Genomic DNA, 17,862 nt, shown 5'->3' on the forward strand with positions numbered 1-17,862 from the left:
AGATTTTCAGGCCATGTGTTAATTTTCATCTCCACATGTTCAAAGATTTCATTTCAGTATTGTGAATAGAGCACTAACACATTTATCATATCCCCCACCTGACCTTTAGCAAGATAAAAACAGGATTGCATTCTTGCAGGTTTCTATTTCGAGTGCATGAAGGCCATATTTGTTGAGTGCACAATTAACACATCTCACTTTAACGGTTTCTTTCACCTGAAGGGTGGATGTCTGCAACTCCCTCAGTTATCAAGGGCTTACTGGCCATTACTCCTATTAATGCTCTATCCAGTCAGCCAACTATCTGACCATCAGCCACATCTTGATGGTTTGCAATTCTTTTTTCAGATGGTGGATTGAAAAATACTTTTTGCATATTGTTGTGTAATTAACCCATGATTTAAACCAGCAATGTTCTCCAAGACACCTCTGAGGTCTTCACATAACAGCAGTAAGGTTCTAGGAGAATATATTTAGGGGTAGCAGAATAGAAATTTAAAACACACTCACTCCTTGGGTGAGTGTGTAAAATGAAAATGTTTTTTTCATTTTATGTATTTCATTTGTTTCATATATTTTCAGAACAAAAAATTAGATGTAGAATAAATTAAATCTAGAAACTTTTAGCAAACAACCATAAAAATGTAAAAACAGAAGTAAAAACACAAAAGTTAAATTAATCTATCATGATTTTATTTTCTTTATGTACATTTTGACAATAATGACACTCTGAACTAATAAATGTCACAGACCATATGAGCGGTGTAAAACCTGAAGAAAGAACAACCAAACATGGTGCACAAATTTAGATTAACCATCCCTCATTTTCACACCTGAGCTGATCCCATGTACTTGCGTTTGGGTCCCTCAACTGGCTGAGGATCAAAACAGTACATTTTCATGCTGAATAAAAGCAAAAATGCTTTTATTCAGCATAAAGTGCTGATGTAATGTGAGAAGCTGGCATGGAATACTTTAAGAGTGGTTGTCTTATCCATCAGACCTCCATCACATTAGAATATGATCGATTTCAGATCAAGACGCAGAGTTTATCCAACAAACAGCTGTTTTATTGCCTGTACTTTAATTTACACTGATAAACAGATAAAATGCTTCATGATTCTCGCTTTTTGTCTTATTTATGCCAGTGCACCAACACTGGCGACATAAATGGACTTTACATGATTTTCTTTTTCATAATTCATCTACAAATGGTGTGTTAACAAGATGTCCACTTGCTGCCATGGTCTTCTTGCCATCAACAAATTTTCTGGCAGCCTACAAAGATAAGAAAGAACTATTAGGGTTATGATTTAATTGATATATTTTAAGATAATTTGGAACCATCTTAAAAAATATTAAGCATTTAGTACTTGTGAAGAGGAATTTAAGAGCTGATGATAAAAGGTAAGGACATGAGCTGCCTTTTCAGAAGAGGAGCACATTACAGTGCTGTTACCATGACAACAAACCTGAGGTCAAACGAGGAAGCGGAGGCGTTGCAAATAAACAAAACGTCAGTTATGAAATGTTTGTCGAAATGTTGTTTCTCAGTGGTTTGAAAACAGCCTTCCGTTGGACACATTGAATAAGAATCACTGAAGCAGGTGATGATACCTTGCCCTCTGAATTCTCACCTGAACTACGTCAGCCGTGGTGATGGCATCGATAGTATGGAGGACGGATTCAGGAGCCTGGTAGGCAGCAGTGTTCAGAACCTGAACCCCAATCTCCTCCAGCAGGCCCTCAGAGTTCTCCATGGACATCAAATACTCTGCATTCACCTGGTTTCTATGCTCCAACAGACAAAGACATGGTTAAGAACAACTACAAAGCCTGCATCTGAATGATTACTCCATTTTCTGAGTGAGCTCACTTTGCCCTGATGATGTCTGCCTCCGTTACGTTTCCCTCTGCAACACTTCTCACCTGAGCAATGGCAGCTCTGATTACCTGAATGAAAAAAATAATAATCAAGGATCGGGTATGTTCAAATGACGTCCTGGCCTTCTGTGATTATCCGAGATGAAATTAGCCATTTACCTCTCTGGCAGAGTTAGCTTGTGCAATGGTATAGACACCAAACAGTCCAGAGTCAGAGTATGAGGCATTGAAAGCAGTGGCCTGAAGACAACCAGAGGACATAATCATTAGAAAGCATACTCCATGAAAAAAAAAAAAACTGCTGACCACACACTTCTCAGAAAACAAAGGAGCGTTGTTCAGTTTCACAGGATGCCAGCACAGTATCTCTATTCTTCAGCTTACATCAAATGGCTGAGCGGTGGCTTTGGCAACCCCCTGGCTCAGTTTACTGGTGATGCTGGAGCCCCGCTTCACATGAGGACTGGCTCCCAGGATCCTTTGCAGAACGGTGAAGGCATTGGCTTCGTCTGTGCCCAATACACCACCCTCGCTAACAACCAGCGCGTGGACAAGGTCATCTCTATTCTGCACGCGCAGTTCACCTTCACACAGAATGTAACTGTAAATCCAACTTCGAAGAGAAAATTTGTTGCATATCGGTGCCAACTGCTTAGCTGGAGGCTAAAATTGGCCAGTTTTCATCTCAGATCTGCGTTAGACGCTATGGCACAGCTGCTAATAAATATCAATTTATTTAAAATAATTTGTAAATATATGCATCTACATGTTTAAATCTGGTTCTCTATGGATTGGAAAAAAGTCATAATAAATTATAACTCATGCAGTCAGTTCATTAATTAATAGTTAAAATTGTATGCTTCCACTCAAAAAAGGAAACTGAATATCTGTGAATATGGTTGACTAATTAAGAGGTTCATTGAAGAAAACTTCAATAAATATGTTTTTTTTCTTTCCTGCTTTACACAAGCTTTTACCTCCACGGTAAGCTGCTTTAGCAACAGATGCTCCGGCTCCACTGCGAGTGCTCAGAAGACCCTCACCCACCTGCTTCAGGACAGAGTGATTGACACCTGGACACATGAATAAGACAGACGTCCAGGTTTAGACTCTAGAATATCTTTGTGCCTTCTTAGACAGCAACCAAATAAGTCAAACACATCAGCAAAGCTGAAAACCTGTTAAAAAGTTAGAGTAGAGTGAGGTGAGTAAAGCAGCGCCGACAAGAAAACACTTACCTACTCCTACAAGGGCCATTCTGCCAGTGGTGAAATTATCCTTAACAAAGGAGTGGAGCTACAGGGGAAGAGAAAGGGCAGGAAAAGTGTGTTAGAGACACACATTGACTACCAAGCACTGCTTTTTCAGTTTCACCAGGCACAGACATTCGTATTACACATTTGCTTACACAGAATGACGTAAATCACAATTTAGTTTAAAGAAAATAAAGCACATCCAAACCTGCTCAGAGGAGATACGATCAACCATGAAGTCAGGGCAGTACAGAGAGTTGGACAAGGCATTCTTATATGCTGCTTCATGCAACTTCTCAATTACACCTTCAAAACAAAACAGAGAAGCAACTTTAAGCAAAAGAGGATAGGATATCCTTTGTCAAGCAACTCTGGGGGAGAAAGCCTTTGCAGAAAGTTGGGTATAGTAATTCCTGCTACATGGTTACCTCAACACAACAAACATCTGGAAGGAGGTATCTTAGCTTGAGATTGAACTTTCATTACAAACTGTGCATGATGTCACTGCATTAAAACCACCAAAAACGGTGGTAAAAATGGTGGTGGCAGCATCATGCTGATGGGCAATTTGAATGGAGCTAAATGCCAGGCAATCCTGACTGAAAAGCTGTTTGAGGCTGCCATAGATTTGAGACTGTGGCAGTTTCCCAGTAGGACATGTTAGAATGACTTAGTCAAAGATCATGCCTACATCTGTGAAAAAACCTGGCAATTGCAACCCACACCATCCATTCTGATGGAGCTTATTCGGAAGAATTGGGAAAAACCCTTGATTGGTAAAGCTGGTAGAGACATGTCCCAAAAGACTTCCGAAATGTTTCCAAAGCCAATAAGTTTCCTTCAACTTCTCAATTATGTGGTTGTGTCAAAATGTGAAAAGGGGTATGAATATTTTTGCAAGGCACACTGCAAAGTTTGATTAAACAAAACTAAACTTCTAAATCCCAACAGGATACAGCAGAACTTGTAGGAGTTAGAATGGTTGATACGCACTTATCTGTGGACACTGCTGAGCCAGAGCCTTGTCGATCTTCAACCTGGATGTCAGCTCATCTACCTCCCATGGCCGAAATTCCTGAGCTGTAGTCACGTTGCCCAGAAAGTCCAGCAACGAACCTCTACGATACAGGTCAAACACAAATCAATAACTGAAGTTTAGAGAACATTTTAGTAAACTACGTGTAATATGTAAAAAAAAAAAAAACAGAAGTATGCAACTTACACGTCATCTCTCAGGCAGTCTGCAGAGTAGATAATATTTTCTCTCGACCCCGTCACACTGAGTGTAAACAAATGAGAGCACAGTTGAGTCAAATTGTCATGCTTTGTTTTAATAAGAGAAGAAACTGCATGTGGAGAGACTATATTTACCTCAGGCTTCCTCCCAGAGCCTCCACACCACGACAGATCTTGAAAGCAGATGCTCCCTTTGTGGTCTACCCAAAAAAAAGGACACTTCAATGAAATGCTGATAAAACTTCAATGACCTGTGAAAATATAAAAAGCGGTACTGCACCTAGACCTACGCTATAAGATAATGGATTAATTTGGACTAAATAATGTGCTTTGGATTAAATAATAGACCTAAACAGTGATAAGTTTGGAGTATCACTCACTAACTCCTTTATATATTACCAGGTTAGCAGCAAGTCGAAGCACATGAGAGACGCCCAGGTTCTCTGAATTCTCATGGCGACTCCCGGCTCTTATAAACACCCCGACACTTGACAAAGGGGAGTAGTTCTCCACCGACGCTATCACCAGCCCATTTGGGAGTTTCGACACCTGAGGAAGCAAAAAAAAATTGTTTTATTGGGAGCCTATAATCAATTGCTAATTTCCAATGTCATTGATTGGCAATCTAAACTTCTCATTAAAACACATAAAAATACTCAAACTTTTAAGAGAGCAGCACATACTTGCACATCTTGAGGAGAAAAAGGTGCAGCTTGGGTAGGTTTCACATCCGAAAAAGGTTCAGTTAGAGCCTGGCCCTGCCTGGCAGAGGCGTAGCAGCGTTTCTGTGACGAATATGAACAGAGAACCCTAAATATGTGTTCAATTCACAATCCATAACTTTAAGACATTTAGTGCCACTAGTAAAATTAAAGTCTTTATTTTTAACAACTAATGAAAATCCAAAAAGTAGCTAATGAAAATATGTTATGACTTTTCTAATGGTTAATTATAGTCATAGCAATATTAAAACTATAAGAGTGCCAGTAGGCAACCTTTTGTTAGCTGTAATATTTCAAGCATTAAATCTCTGCTTCCAAAGGCAAAGCCAAAATATTAATCCAATTGAAAATCTGTGGCTAAGCTTGAACACTTCCATTCAATCTGGTTGAGGGTGAGATGGTTTACAGAGAAGAGTAAGCAAATATTCAGTGTGTAGACTGGTCGAGACATGTCCCAAAGGACTGAAACTACAGTGAATGATGATAATGCAAAAGCTTGACACAAGCGGACAGAATAAAATGCACACTCTTTTTTTTTTTAGACTTTTATTCATTAAAAAAAAAGTAAAACCATAATTGTCCCTCCACATTATAATTTTTAACTAGCTTGTTTTGGCCTATTTCTTAAAGCCAAATATAAAATTGATGTTTAAAGTTGACAGTTTAAGGCACGCAAATTATTTTACATTTGATTTGACAGATAAATTAAATCTAAATATTTTCTACATAAAGCAATAAATTCAGCTGTCCGTGTCAAAGAGAGAAAAATCCACAGATCTGTTTTTTACATTGAAGGCATAATGTTCTTGACCTGAAAATACCTCACAGCCTTTTCTGGAGAATAACATCTCTTCTGTAAACATAACCTAAGATAACTGCCCGGGTACCACTTGGTTGACGTCAAAATATTGTAATCTGAATATTTCACTCTGATAATCTGTCACAGGGAAACCAGCTCAGAGATGACCTTCAGGTTGCATCCAGCTGAGCAAAAGAAACAAACCAAGTTGAACTCCCTCTATCCGTTTTCTTTACGGGATTTATTATGGACTTCATGAACAACCACTCGTACTTTGTGAATTAACTTGTGTTTAAATTATCTATTCACAGAGACCAAGTATATCCTAGTTTATCTAAACAATAGGGGAGCTAATTAGCCAGCGTGCTAACAGAGGGCAGTTAAATGCTGTCAGCTCATAAACAGGTTGAGAAAAGAACGAAATGCATATAAATCTGAATTATTATGTTATTCATAGAGTAAAAGACACACAACTGACCGAGAAATTATTCAGCAAACGGACTCCTTTCATGACTCCCAGCTCTCTCCTTCAGCCGGCAGAAAGAAACATATGGCGGCGGACTGACCCACAATGCACTGCGCCCTCTGACCCTCTCCGTTTTTCAAAATAAAATGCCAGTCTCTTATTTATTTTTTTTTCAATGAAAATATTTTTTATGATTTCTCTGCAAGCCAGAAGTAACATGGTTATATGTGGCTGCATGATCCATGTGTGACATTACAGGAAATACTGAAGAAGAAAAGCAATTTTTTTTTTGTTGAAAATATTGTTAAAAGCTGTTTTTTGCAGTCAAATATATTTTTGCATTCAGTCTGCACACTGAAAGCCTGGCTGATTTGTGTTTCTGGATACGGTGAACTAACAAGCGCTTTATTGTATTTACTTTTATTTAAACCAGCTCTAATCTCACATTCCTGTTGTAGAGAAGTCAAGATGTGCAGAAGGAACAGCGACTCCTAGAGGCACACTTTATTTTTATTTTACTAAAGAAATAATGGAAAAGGTATTTCTTCAAGACAAATATTTTTGCATTTTTAATATGGTAATTGAGGAAAAAGTGCCCTAAAAATGAATTATGGCTATCCCTTAATAATTTCTGAGAACATTCAAATGTCACAAGCACACTTTAATTTGTTTTAATAAAGTTTTTTTTTTTTTAAATGCAGACTTCTAATTAGAAAGTAGTTTTATCACTTGCTTATAACATTTTTTATCCCGCCCATCTCATACTGTAACATGTTTTTGGTTAAGTTATTAAGTTGTTTGGGAAAGAGGAACTTTGTACAAGTGTTTTTGCCCCCTCCACGAAACTAAGTTAACTCACACTTCATCTTTTACACATACCATTTCATTATAACTAACAGCTTCAGTGAAAATGGCGATAAAAAGTGTTAATTGTTTTGTAAAAGGACCATGCTGTGTGATTTTCAATATTTTCCTACAAATTTAAGTCTGAAAGCCAAGTTGAGTTTTTGGATTCAACCCCATTCATTCTCACATTTGAATCAAATCCAGTGCAACCAATTTCAATTCTTTTCCAGGTAATATTATATATTGAAAAAAGATAATTGATGTTGTAGCATTTCTTTTTTCAGTTTGCTCACCAAAGTCCACAAACTTTAATAGGCAATCTTCAGAGTCAAATATAAAACCCCACTCATTTATAATAAAACTATTTATTCACTGTAAATGAACTCTTCAGAAATTCACCAACATGAAGGACTCACAACATTACAAAAATATATTCTACACATCACAGATTGAAAAGACAATAATTTTAAAGTAGAAAGTTCAATTTCAAAAGACTGCTCACAGGTTATCATTTTCTCCCACAGGCAAGCTTTAAAAATATTCACAATATAATAGATCCCACAGAAGTTTACCATCTTTAGACTGGTTATCTTCAAAATACATTACAATAGAAAAATACACTGTGTTGGGCAGGAACATCTTCAGTTTGAGGTGCCCAGACATAACAAGGGTACCTTAAATACATCAACATTAAACAGAGCACGAGTTCCAACTGCAGACTAGACCGTGGGGCGCAGTAACTTGAGATCCTGTATGAAAATATCCTGGAGTAACCCAAGTGCCCCAGGGTAACTCCATAAGGCATTTTTGTCTGGATCCCACATGAAAATTCACCATTTTGTCAGACTTCTTGGTTGGGAAGCCTCAACACCTTTTAAGCATGATAGAACACTGACATTAAGTGTGCAAAAGATTAAAAACCACAGCAGGGTCTCCCTTCATTGTCCTGTTTCGCTTGGTGTACCAGGACGGCTGCACATGTGGACATTCTTCCTCAGCTGGAGAGACGCACAGCTGAGCCAGCTGCGACTGGTAGGCATCTCCCCAACAATCTCCCAAGTATCAGTTTCTTCACAGTACCGCTCAATAGTGTCATGATATCTGTACAAAGAATTGACAGCATTAAACAAAACAATAAATGTGCACTCACCTGTAGTTCCTAAGAACTGTAATTAAAATACAAAACTGAAAAAAAAATAAAATAAAAAATAAAAAATCAGTTCACCTGTCCCAACCCTCTTCGCCTCCTAAGACATAAATCTTTCCGTCCACTACGGCCGCCCCTGGCCGGTAGCGGCGTTCCTTCATTGGAGCGCACATAGTCCACTGGTTGGTCTTTGGGTTGAAACACTCGACTTTATCTGTGTTCTCTGTAGAGGCATGCCATCCACCTGTAATGTAATCAATTAATCAAAAACATCTTCAATCCAAAAAAACAAACAACAAAAAAAAAAAAACTCTTCAAAGATATAGGAATAATTACCAATAACGTAAAGCTTTCCTTTAAGCGTACAAGCAGCTGAACCCGAGCGTGCGATCTGCATTGGAGCGACCTCCGTCCACACTGCGGTTTTTGGGTTGTAAACTTGGGCAAGGTCAGTGCCGTCTCCATCCTCAAGAACTGCACCACCTACCAGCATTAATAGAAAATTTTAATACACATATTTTTATAGTTAAATATTCATTAAGAAGCACATGCATGTTTCCTACCAGTAACATATAGCAGACCATCCAGGGCCACCACTGCAGGACTGGTAACGGCCATTTTTACTGACGGTGTGAACTGCCAGGAGTTTGTGTGGGGATTGTAGCACTCCACCGAGTCCAGACGACCTCGGCCCTCCCATCCCCCGACGGCGTAAACAAAGCCATCCAGCATGACCAGACCTGAAACAGGTTTCTGCACTATTGATATGCTTTTATTATAACTGCACCACACAAACATGGTCAGAATAACTCAGGCAAAAGAAGCAGCATAAATTTTAGAGATCACAATCCTCTTCTAGTCATTTCACCAACTTCCGTTTATTTGTGTTTGATTTAATACATTTAACTTTAAGTAATTTTTTTCATACAGGCTTTTGTGTAATCGCTTAGAGATAATCACTGTAAAGTCTACTAAATCTGAAACTTTTTGGATGAAATAAATTGTGCTTTAATAAATCAAATCAATTGATTTGCATTACACCAACTTGTTAAGGGTAAGTTGATAGTACAAGGTGGAACATAATGCATCATTCTGAGGTTTTCCTACCCAACTCGGAGCGAGCTACATTCATGGGAGCCATCTCCATCCAGGAGTCAAAGCAGGGGTCATAACGCCACATCTCTCTGCTTGCTGAGCCATCAGGAAACTCTCCCCCCGCCAAATACAGAGTAGAGTCTGCAAAAGAATGGAAGAGGAACATGAAAACAAACAATTCTGGAGAGGACTCGGTGCAGTATCTTATTTAGTAATGGATAAGTGAGTCTGCACCTCACCTGAGACGACAAGCCCATGTTTGCTGACTGCGAAGGGAAGGCATGCTAGGTTCTTCCAAATGTTTGTCGTGGGATCAAAACTCTCGACACTGCGCAGCACCACCTTGTCGTCTTCCCCGCCAACAGTTACTATTACAGCAACAGTTCCTGTCAACACGGCAACAAGTACAAGAGGATATGGCTTCAGGATATGCCATAGTTTAAAAATATAATGCTTGTTGAGTCAAAGGCCTTGAATGACTAATTAAATGACACATTCACAAAACAGTTTTCATTTCAAAAATTAAATTCCCAACATATGCTTGGTTTACTTTATTTGTTTTATTTTTTGGTTGAACGTAAAATGTGATAGCTTACAGTAATTTCCCTTTCTCTGCTCATGGCCAATAAAAATTGGACAGAAGTATTTTTAATAAACATATTTAAAGTTCATCAATTAGATCTGGAGTAAAAGCCAGAGTCATCTTTGCATGTCATTTGAAATCTTACAGTATAACTAAATGGGTAATCATGCCTTTTCCTAACCAGTTTCACAAATGTCAGATTTTTTTTTTTTTTTTTTTTTTTTTATTGGATCACCAATTCCTTCCAACTTTCTTCTCGAGGAAACTGAAAATAAAATGTCTTCCATCTTTCATTTTGTGGTGGTCCCAAACTTCTGTCCTTGGGAGCCAGTTTACTGCTTCAAACAATCACAGAAACTTTTTCAACCACCTAAAATAGTTTGAAAAAAGTAGTTGTAACCAAAGCATGGTGGTCAACATCAACTGACCAAAGAGGAGCACATAGTAGGTGTAGGGTAATGCCGCAGTAGTAGCAGACATCCATAACCTCAGGTTGGAAAATCCATCATCAGCATAACCATCTGGCTTCGATGGGAGATTTAAAGGGAGAAAGCCTTTGTTGAAAGAAAGGTAGAAGTTCCATCTGTACAGAAGCACATCATCTACCACAAGTCAAGTGGTTGACAAAGCAAAGAAGTTGCTCTGATGGGAATAATGTTTAACATTTTAAAGAGAAAAAAAAAAAAGAAAGAAATGCACAAAGCTAAAACTACACCCAGAAGACACCTCCCCAATGATGAAACATGATGGTGGTGACATCAGACTCTCGGGGTGCTTTTCGGGTAGCAAGTAGGAGAATACAGACGCAGCTAAACACTGGGCACCTTACTTTAGAATGTCTTCTGGTAATTTAGATTTTACACACATAGATCCCATTCCTTTAAGAACCTGAGTTACAGATGTGACTGCCTGTACCTGTGGATCTACGTGGCCTTGCTCGGGAGCTGTAGAGCTCTCCTCGGCGATCCTTCAGCAGCAGGTAGTCCTTGGCCTCAGAAATGAGCTTCTGACAAGCCTGGTTCTCTTTTACAACATCTAAAGACTCGATTAGGTCATGGAGGTAGTAAGGGCTGATGAGAGGCAGGCGGATGTGCTCAAGCACCTTTAAGAAACAAATGAAAGGAGGAACATCTTTTATTAGACAATACATGATGTTTTTACTCAAGTGTTTGATTTTACCTTGAAATCACTACAAATCTTCATACAAAAAGGCAGAAGTACAAATCAGTTTTATACATTAAAAAAGAAAAAAAATGTGAATACAACCTATAAACTTGGACAGTTTTGCATCCTTTCATATTTGTGATAAGGGGAAAATTCTGTGAAGCTCCAAATAAGCCTTCATATGACACCTTAAAGGTAATTATATAACATGTATTCTGCTCAAAACACTGCATTTGTTCATATTGCCAAATGAAACTAGTGTAATCACAACAATTTAATTTTATGGAAAACGCAATAAAAACTCAAAAGAAGCATTACCTTTTCAAATCCCTGCCTACGAGAAGGACATTTATTCAACCACAGCATGACGGCCTCAAACACCATCTCCTCTTTAGGAACATCGAGAAGGTCGCTAGAGATAATTTCTGTAAGTTTGTCCACACAGAGAGACAAGAACTCTTCCTGGAGAGAGAAGAACACACAAAGGATCACAGTGATTAGCACAGTTTTCTTTTTTAAATCAAGTCCAGCTAAGAAAGGAATTAACAAAATTGTATATCATCACCTGTTGATAAACAGTGCTGAAGTTCTCCAGAATGTACTCCATACTGCGTTTCTCCAGCACCTTACAGGAATGGGCCTCAGCAAAGCAGTGAATTCCCACACAGTTTGTCTCGTCCATCTGACGCTCCATGAAGTGACAGCAAGCCTCTCGCACAGCCATCACGTCCAATAAATTGGCCGCTGCCAGAAGCGCCTACACAGGAGCAAAAATCGGTCGTCAGCAGTGATTCTGGCTGGAAAAAGGCAACAAGAAAAGAGGGATCGCTTACTTGTACATTTGCTTTAGTGATGAAGATCTGAGATGTGTAGGCATAGGTCACCAGCTTGCCAACCATCTGGGGCTCAACTCCATTAATGGCAACACGTTCCTGCTTGGACTCCAGCAAGTCAGCTGAAAACATTGCCTGCAGCGAGGAAGAACGAAAAGCTGAAAATTCAATATTTTTACAGTACGTCACGTGCAATTTGTGAACCTAAGAGATGTCTACCTAGAGATGTCTACCTGGAAGTAGGAGCTAAAGGATGCAAGTACAATGCGATGGCAAGGGAACTCCTGTCCTCCACAGCACAGAGTCACGTCACAGAAGGCTTTGTTCAGCCGCATGCTGTTCAGGCCCCGTAGGACTGTGTTGGGATGCGTGGTTTCCAGAAACAAGTAGTCCTCCCCGCTCTGAGGGTCCGCGGGAGGGCTGGCAGCGGCGGTGCACGAGTCCTCCGGAGCCTGGAAGATGGCGTTCATGACGGATGGCAAGAGCAAGGGGGAGCCGACGGGTATTACTTCAGCCATTTGTGACTGTGTTAGGCACTCCTGAGGTAAAATACAGTTATGTTTGACTTAAACTACATCTTACATCATGATTTATAAGCCAACTTTTCAAGTATCACCCTTAAAAGTTAGTATAAACTGGATTTAAATCTAAATACACATGAACGTTGAACGTACAGAAGCCCAAAGGCAATCCCACTAATTAGGCTTAGCTCAGATTCACCAGGGAAAAGAAGCGACTTTAGGTCGACCGAAACCTCTCCTAATGTCGGAGACCACGCATAACATGAACAAACCTAGGATATTAAAGACTGTGAAATTTAAATACTCACATAAAACACCTAAAAAACATAGTCGTGACAGGAACAGAAGGAATACTCTCCCACATACAAGACAAATCAGTTTCAGCTACGCCTCTCAACCGAAGCCTCGCCCATCGCCACTATAAACTCCAAGCTGCTCGGTGATTGGATCAGCTGAGGTTACAGCCCCTGACCGCGATGACCAATCACTGAAGTCGTCAGAAACTAAACACCAATCATATTTCGAGAGGCCTTTGCCTAATCAAGACGATTCACCTTGAAGTACTTCCTGTTTTGGCGTTGTCCCTCTAAATTACCCAATGTTCCCAAAATGTCATTAACTCTTTGAGCTCGGCTCCCCGGTTCAAAGTATCCTTTTGGAAGAATTGATACTTTCGATTCATTCGTTTATTGTAGGGTTCTGCAGTCTCCGGCTCACTATCCACTGATCCGCGGCTCTTAGTAACAGCTACCAAAAATAGCCGGGGTATTGCAGTACATAAAATGCAACTTTTTATATCTATTGTACGTACAGAGGCTCAAAGGCGTAGACATCTTTGTACATACAATAATGGCTTAGATAAATAATTTCAAAGCTATTTACTACTTTGACAATTATCAAGAGACAGGAAGCTCGGCTGCTGTACAGTAACAAATAAATCTGTAACAAGGAACAAAATGTGTTTAGAAAACTAAAACAGTGAAATAACCTGCATGCACTGTGTGCACATCCACATACTGATCATTTCTTGAACTAATGTTTTATTCAGTTTTGGCATTCAGCCTTCTCCTCCGTTTTTAACTTGTATTTTAATTCAATATCTGTTTAAATGTTTGAAGAACGCTTTGTAGTGGTATTTAGATTTTATTTTGTAGGGCCTAGAAAAAATGTTTTTGTATTGAAAAAGTTGTTGATTCACTCTGGTCTTACTTTGTGTTAAGTTTTTTTTTTATCCAGAGTTTGAATCAAAGACACATTTTATGCCTTTTATATCACAAAAAATATATGCAATTACCAACTTTGAAATCAAACCTTCAAAACGTATGATACTCTTGGATTTCAACCGGTTTGGTTTGGGCTCCGTTACATTTAACCAGTGAAGCTTAATCTTCAGTCCTTCTGTGGCCAAGGTTTAAATATAACAATGAAACATACTGTTTGAATATGTAGTTTATTAATAAAATGATCAAAATAGTCATATGATTTATGATTGAGTGCACCTCAAACATTTAAGTTAAATCCCTGGAAATTCTGAATTAGTACATCTCTTCTATGTATTTGCGATGTCCTGCAAAAATCAGCCATAATATGCTTAAATTGACTAATCAAAATACATTTTTGTCTATAGAGAATTTAACTAGGATTTACACTAGTTGTTATGTATAAATGTAGACTGTACACTATGCTTCATGGCTTTCAAAATAAAAAGTGTTTATGGGAAGAGTTTAAAGAATCATCTTCAATACAATACAGAAAATCAAACTCTACAAAATGTTCAGTTTCATTTTAATCTGCAACAACACAATTTGAATATGATGGATATGTAGATCACAAGCTGCTGTCCTTCATGGTGCCAGGGTTTTCCATTGCCTTTGTTCTGCGAGCAACAGCTTCCAAGATCTTCTTCCTGGGTCCCAACTGGATGCGAATGCCTTTCAGGTCATCATCAGAGCAAAGAATGAGCGCCTCCAAGTCCAAGTGCTCTCTTTTGAAAGCGGGGGCAAATTCTGGCAAGGAGATGGTAGACAAGAAGACCTCCAAAGGAGAGGTTTCCTCATCTTCTTCGTCATCCAGTCCTAGATCTTCTTGATCCCAAGGAAGGTCACCATCACCAGCCTCCTCAAAGCCAGCTGCATCCTCATCTGCCTCAAACATCTGGTTCTCAACAAGGTAACCAAGACTTTCATTATTCCCTGTGGGAACAATATCTTCTGTCTCCATGTTCATCTTCTTCATGAAAATCAGGCCGCCAAAGCCAGGTCGGTTAAAGATGGATTGTTTGACTTCACTTGGCTCGTCTCTGGAGTCATCATCTTCGTATCCCTCCATCTCTCCGCTGACCGGATCACTCTCATCTTGTTCTTCAAAGACATCCAGAAACTCTGGTTTGTCAGAAGATTCATTCTCCTGCCTACGGAAGATAACATTCCCACCTCCTCCTGATCTCTGCAGGGTACCCTTCTCTTTCTTTCCCATCTTCTGGAGAGTGCCTTTAAATCTCGCTGTAACAGAGCCTGATTTGTCTGCAGCAATAAGCTTGGAGAATTGTTCACTCCTCATAGTGCCACCATCTGAGAAACCCGATCCCATGCTCGCCTCAGAAACCGACCCGTTCACGCTTCCTCCGCGGCTCATTCTATCCATCTTGTTTTGGTGCTTTTTCTTCACCTTCTCATAGAGTTTCACTCGTCTCTCTGCCTCTTTCTGGGCTTCCTTCTTGATGTTGGCGACCTTTTTAGGGTTTTGGTTGGTTTGTTGTGAGGCGGCGTCATCCAGAAATCGCACACAGTCCATGTGGCCTCGAGATGCAGCAACGTCCATAGGTGTATGGAAATCATTGTCCAGGGCAAAAAGATTGGCTCCAAAGTTCACCAAAAAACTGATGATGTGCATGTGGCCGTTAGCAGATGCGTGGTGTAGCGGTGTATTTCCCCAGATGTCACTCTTGTTGGGATCTCCTCTGTGAAACACAAAGAGAGGGGAAAATCAAAACTGAATTTGTGGTTTAAATTGCTGAAAATTTTCTAAATCTGAAAGCAGTTTGCTTGATAAAGCAAAACAAGAAAAATACTAACGAACTGTGACTTAGGATAATTAATGTTGCTAATATGCTGATTTACGGTATGCACCATAAATCAGATACCCTTATTGCCTACCCTACATCATGAGTTACACCCAAAGTTAGAATGTGCTGTTTGAGCAGTAAATGCTCTGGAATGAACATAATTTGCACAGTAAAAGGATGTTAGTGTGATAACCCAGACAAAGTATTCAAACCCTTTGAGCCTTGTTAAATCAGGTTATAACTATCAAACTTTTGAGTATTTCATTTAACGGTCTTGTATATGATAGACAAATACACATTAGTGCATAATTGTGATGTGAAAGGAAAACAACTCATTTTATTTCATTTTTCCACAAGCAGAAAACCTAAAATAGAATTTGAGTAAAACTAAAGGTACATTTTGCAGCAATTTACGACTTTAGTTTTTAAAATACACATTGTTTTCACACTACAGTAATTATGTTACTTCTGGAAGCATTTATTTGCACTGGATTGTAATCTAGATGCGTCAGTGTAAAGGTGGAAGACTAAAAATCTAGGAAACACTTTTCAGATTTCTATGCTAAATATAGATATAACAATTTATTCTCATCCCTCCACTTTACAACTTTTCACTATTTTGCCTTGGTTCGTTTTGGTCTTTCACATAGGGTGACCTCAAATATACATTAAAACTTGTGGTTCATATGTCACAAAAAGGTGGAAGCATCAAAGGAGTATGTATGCTTGAGGGCACTGGTAATGATATTACTGTTGAGCTTTAATTTATTGCAGTTGGATAATCATCCATATTAAAAAAGTTTAATATCAAAGTATATAAACTTAAGGCTCCTTTTGAACTCAAAATATTGGAAACTGGCTGTTATTTCTTTTTAAATAAAATATTAAGAAATACCAAGACAAGTAGAACATGCCCATTTATGGTTCCAAATGTTTGTTCACATCTATTATTTGAGGTGATCAGATACAAAAGATGTGGAGAACAAGTTTCAGAGTACATCAATAATTCTTAGACTCTTCTTGCAGTTTTATATGACTGAATATGACAAGTTTAAGCGTTTCTCTGCAAAAGTGATGGCAACCTTCAGTGTGTACCTTGTCAGCCAATAAAGTTTTATTACAACCACTGGAGCGAAGCTATAAATGTGGTGCTGGTTGGAGTCTGTTTCCATAAAACAATACGTAACCTGCTCATATATCTGCTTCTACATTCTTTAAGGCCTTATCACTTTCTGATCCCACCTTTCTTGCCAAGAATACAAACAGCAACAAACAGAAACCTAAAAATGTTAAGTAATATGTTAGTAAAAATACCAGTATTCTAAAAACTGAGTAAGGTTGAAGACAATCAATGAGCGATTAGAAATTTTAATTATTTTCTACTTTTTGTCACGTTTATCTAGACTTGATTGAAACATTTTACTGGCTCTTTTAATCATAAATTTCAGTTCTGGCTGTAATTATGAAAATGTTTTTGACCACATGCTCTATTATAAGCGGCTTATTTCCAGTTAAGTTTCTCACTCTGAGTGGTTTTGTTCATCTTTTGTTGTCCTGACAGCGGGATGGGGTGGTGGGCATGCAAAGATAAAGAGCTTTATTGTTTTACAGGATGGATTTGGATGACTAAACTTTTAGGTCAGCTGATGGGAGAGGAGTCCAGTGTATAAAATTTGGCTTTTCTTCATGAAACTGTAGCGAATAACAGTTGCCAAAGTAATTAATCGAAAGTTAATATTTTAGTAGAATCTGCTTTCTGTTAGGTGATCTTTGATCTTTAGAAGCCATTTCGAGCTTTAATGAAAACTGAACTGTTTAAATTGTGAGAATTTCAACATCTAAACTTATGAGAAGGACTTTGTCTGACAAAGGTGTGTGAAATAAAGAAGTTCAATTATGCTTACTCTCTGCTGCATATGAGTTGAAGAGCATCGACGTGTCCATGAAAAGCAGCCAGCAGGGTGGGAGTCATGCCATCGTCATCAGCCGTGTTCAGGTGCTTCCTTGTGGCTTCCTTCAACAGGTCGACGTTGCCATCAACTGCTGCCTTGTGGTACCGAGACATCTTTAAGAATGTTTGAAAATCCTGGTATTTCTCCTCTTTCTGCTCTTCACTTGTGCTCGATGAGAAGCTTTTGGACCCGAACAAGCCTAGTGATCACTGGGTGTGTGAGCTGCCCAGCAATAAAACAAAAGCAAAGTCCAGCTCCCTGCTGTCAGCTGCATCACTTCCTGCTCCATTTATCGAC

At 38.9% G+C, this 17,862-nt stretch overlaps 3 protein-coding genes across 4 annotated transcripts; all 3 read right to left on the bottom strand.

Moving 5' to 3' along the window:
* Positions 1-671: 671 nt before the first annotated feature.
* LOC129363923 (cytochrome b-c1 complex subunit 2, mitochondrial) lies at positions 672-6,460 on the bottom strand. The gene is made up of 14 exons (XM_055036274.1): positions 6,373-6,460; positions 5,057-5,158; positions 4,773-4,922; positions 4,509-4,573; positions 4,360-4,416; positions 4,131-4,255; positions 3,346-3,443; positions 3,123-3,180; positions 2,862-2,957; positions 2,269-2,468; positions 2,044-2,124; positions 1,877-1,953; positions 1,638-1,791; positions 672-1,278 (listed from the first exon to the last, which is right to left on the bottom strand). Exons 1-14 carry the CDS (start codon positions 6,403-6,405, stop codon positions 1,195-1,197), a joined length of 1,380 nt encoding a protein of 459 aa, XP_054892249.1. The 5' UTR covers positions 6,406-6,460; the 3' UTR covers positions 672-1,194.
* A 1,095-nt stretch (positions 6,461-7,555) lies between these two features.
* si:ch211-256e16.3 (kelch-like protein 20) lies at positions 7,556-12,946 on the bottom strand. 2 transcript variants are annotated; one of them, XM_055036272.1, is made up of 13 exons: positions 12,858-12,946; positions 12,262-12,567; positions 12,029-12,163; positions 11,761-11,952; positions 11,514-11,657; positions 10,947-11,133; positions 10,460-10,585; positions 9,688-9,834; positions 9,461-9,589; positions 8,917-9,093; positions 8,690-8,836; positions 8,432-8,597; positions 7,556-8,307 (listed from the first exon to the last, which is right to left on the bottom strand). In XM_055036272.1, the coding sequence occupies exons 2-13, from the start codon at positions 12,544-12,546 to the stop codon at positions 8,145-8,147; spliced, it is 1,998 nt and encodes a 665-aa protein (XP_054892247.1). In that variant the 5' UTR covers positions 12,547-12,567; positions 12,858-12,946; the 3' UTR covers positions 7,556-8,144. The 2 variants fall into 2 exon arrangements, with proteins under 2 accessions (XP_054892247.1, XP_054892248.1); XM_055036273.1 differs by lacking the exon at positions 10,460-10,585.
* Positions 12,947-13,980: 1,034 nt separating this feature from the next.
* On the bottom strand, positions 13,981-17,798 carry anks4b (ankyrin repeat and sterile alpha motif domain containing 4B). Its single transcript, XM_055034976.1, has 2 exons — positions 17,518-17,798; positions 13,981-15,508 (listed from the first exon to the last, which is right to left on the bottom strand). Exons 1-2 carry the CDS (start codon positions 17,676-17,678, stop codon positions 14,377-14,379), a joined length of 1,293 nt encoding a protein of 430 aa, XP_054890951.1. The 5' UTR covers positions 17,679-17,798; the 3' UTR covers positions 13,981-14,376.
* Positions 17,799-17,862: the final 64 nt, after the last annotated feature.

The sequence above is a fragment of the Poeciliopsis prolifica genome, unplaced genomic scaffold, assembly GCF_027474105.1.
Source record: "Poeciliopsis prolifica strain line A6 unplaced genomic scaffold, Auburn_PproV2 SCAFFOLD010, whole genome shotgun sequence".
Classification (NCBI taxonomy): domain Eukaryota; kingdom Metazoa; phylum Chordata; class Actinopteri; order Cyprinodontiformes; family Poeciliidae; genus Poeciliopsis; species Poeciliopsis prolifica.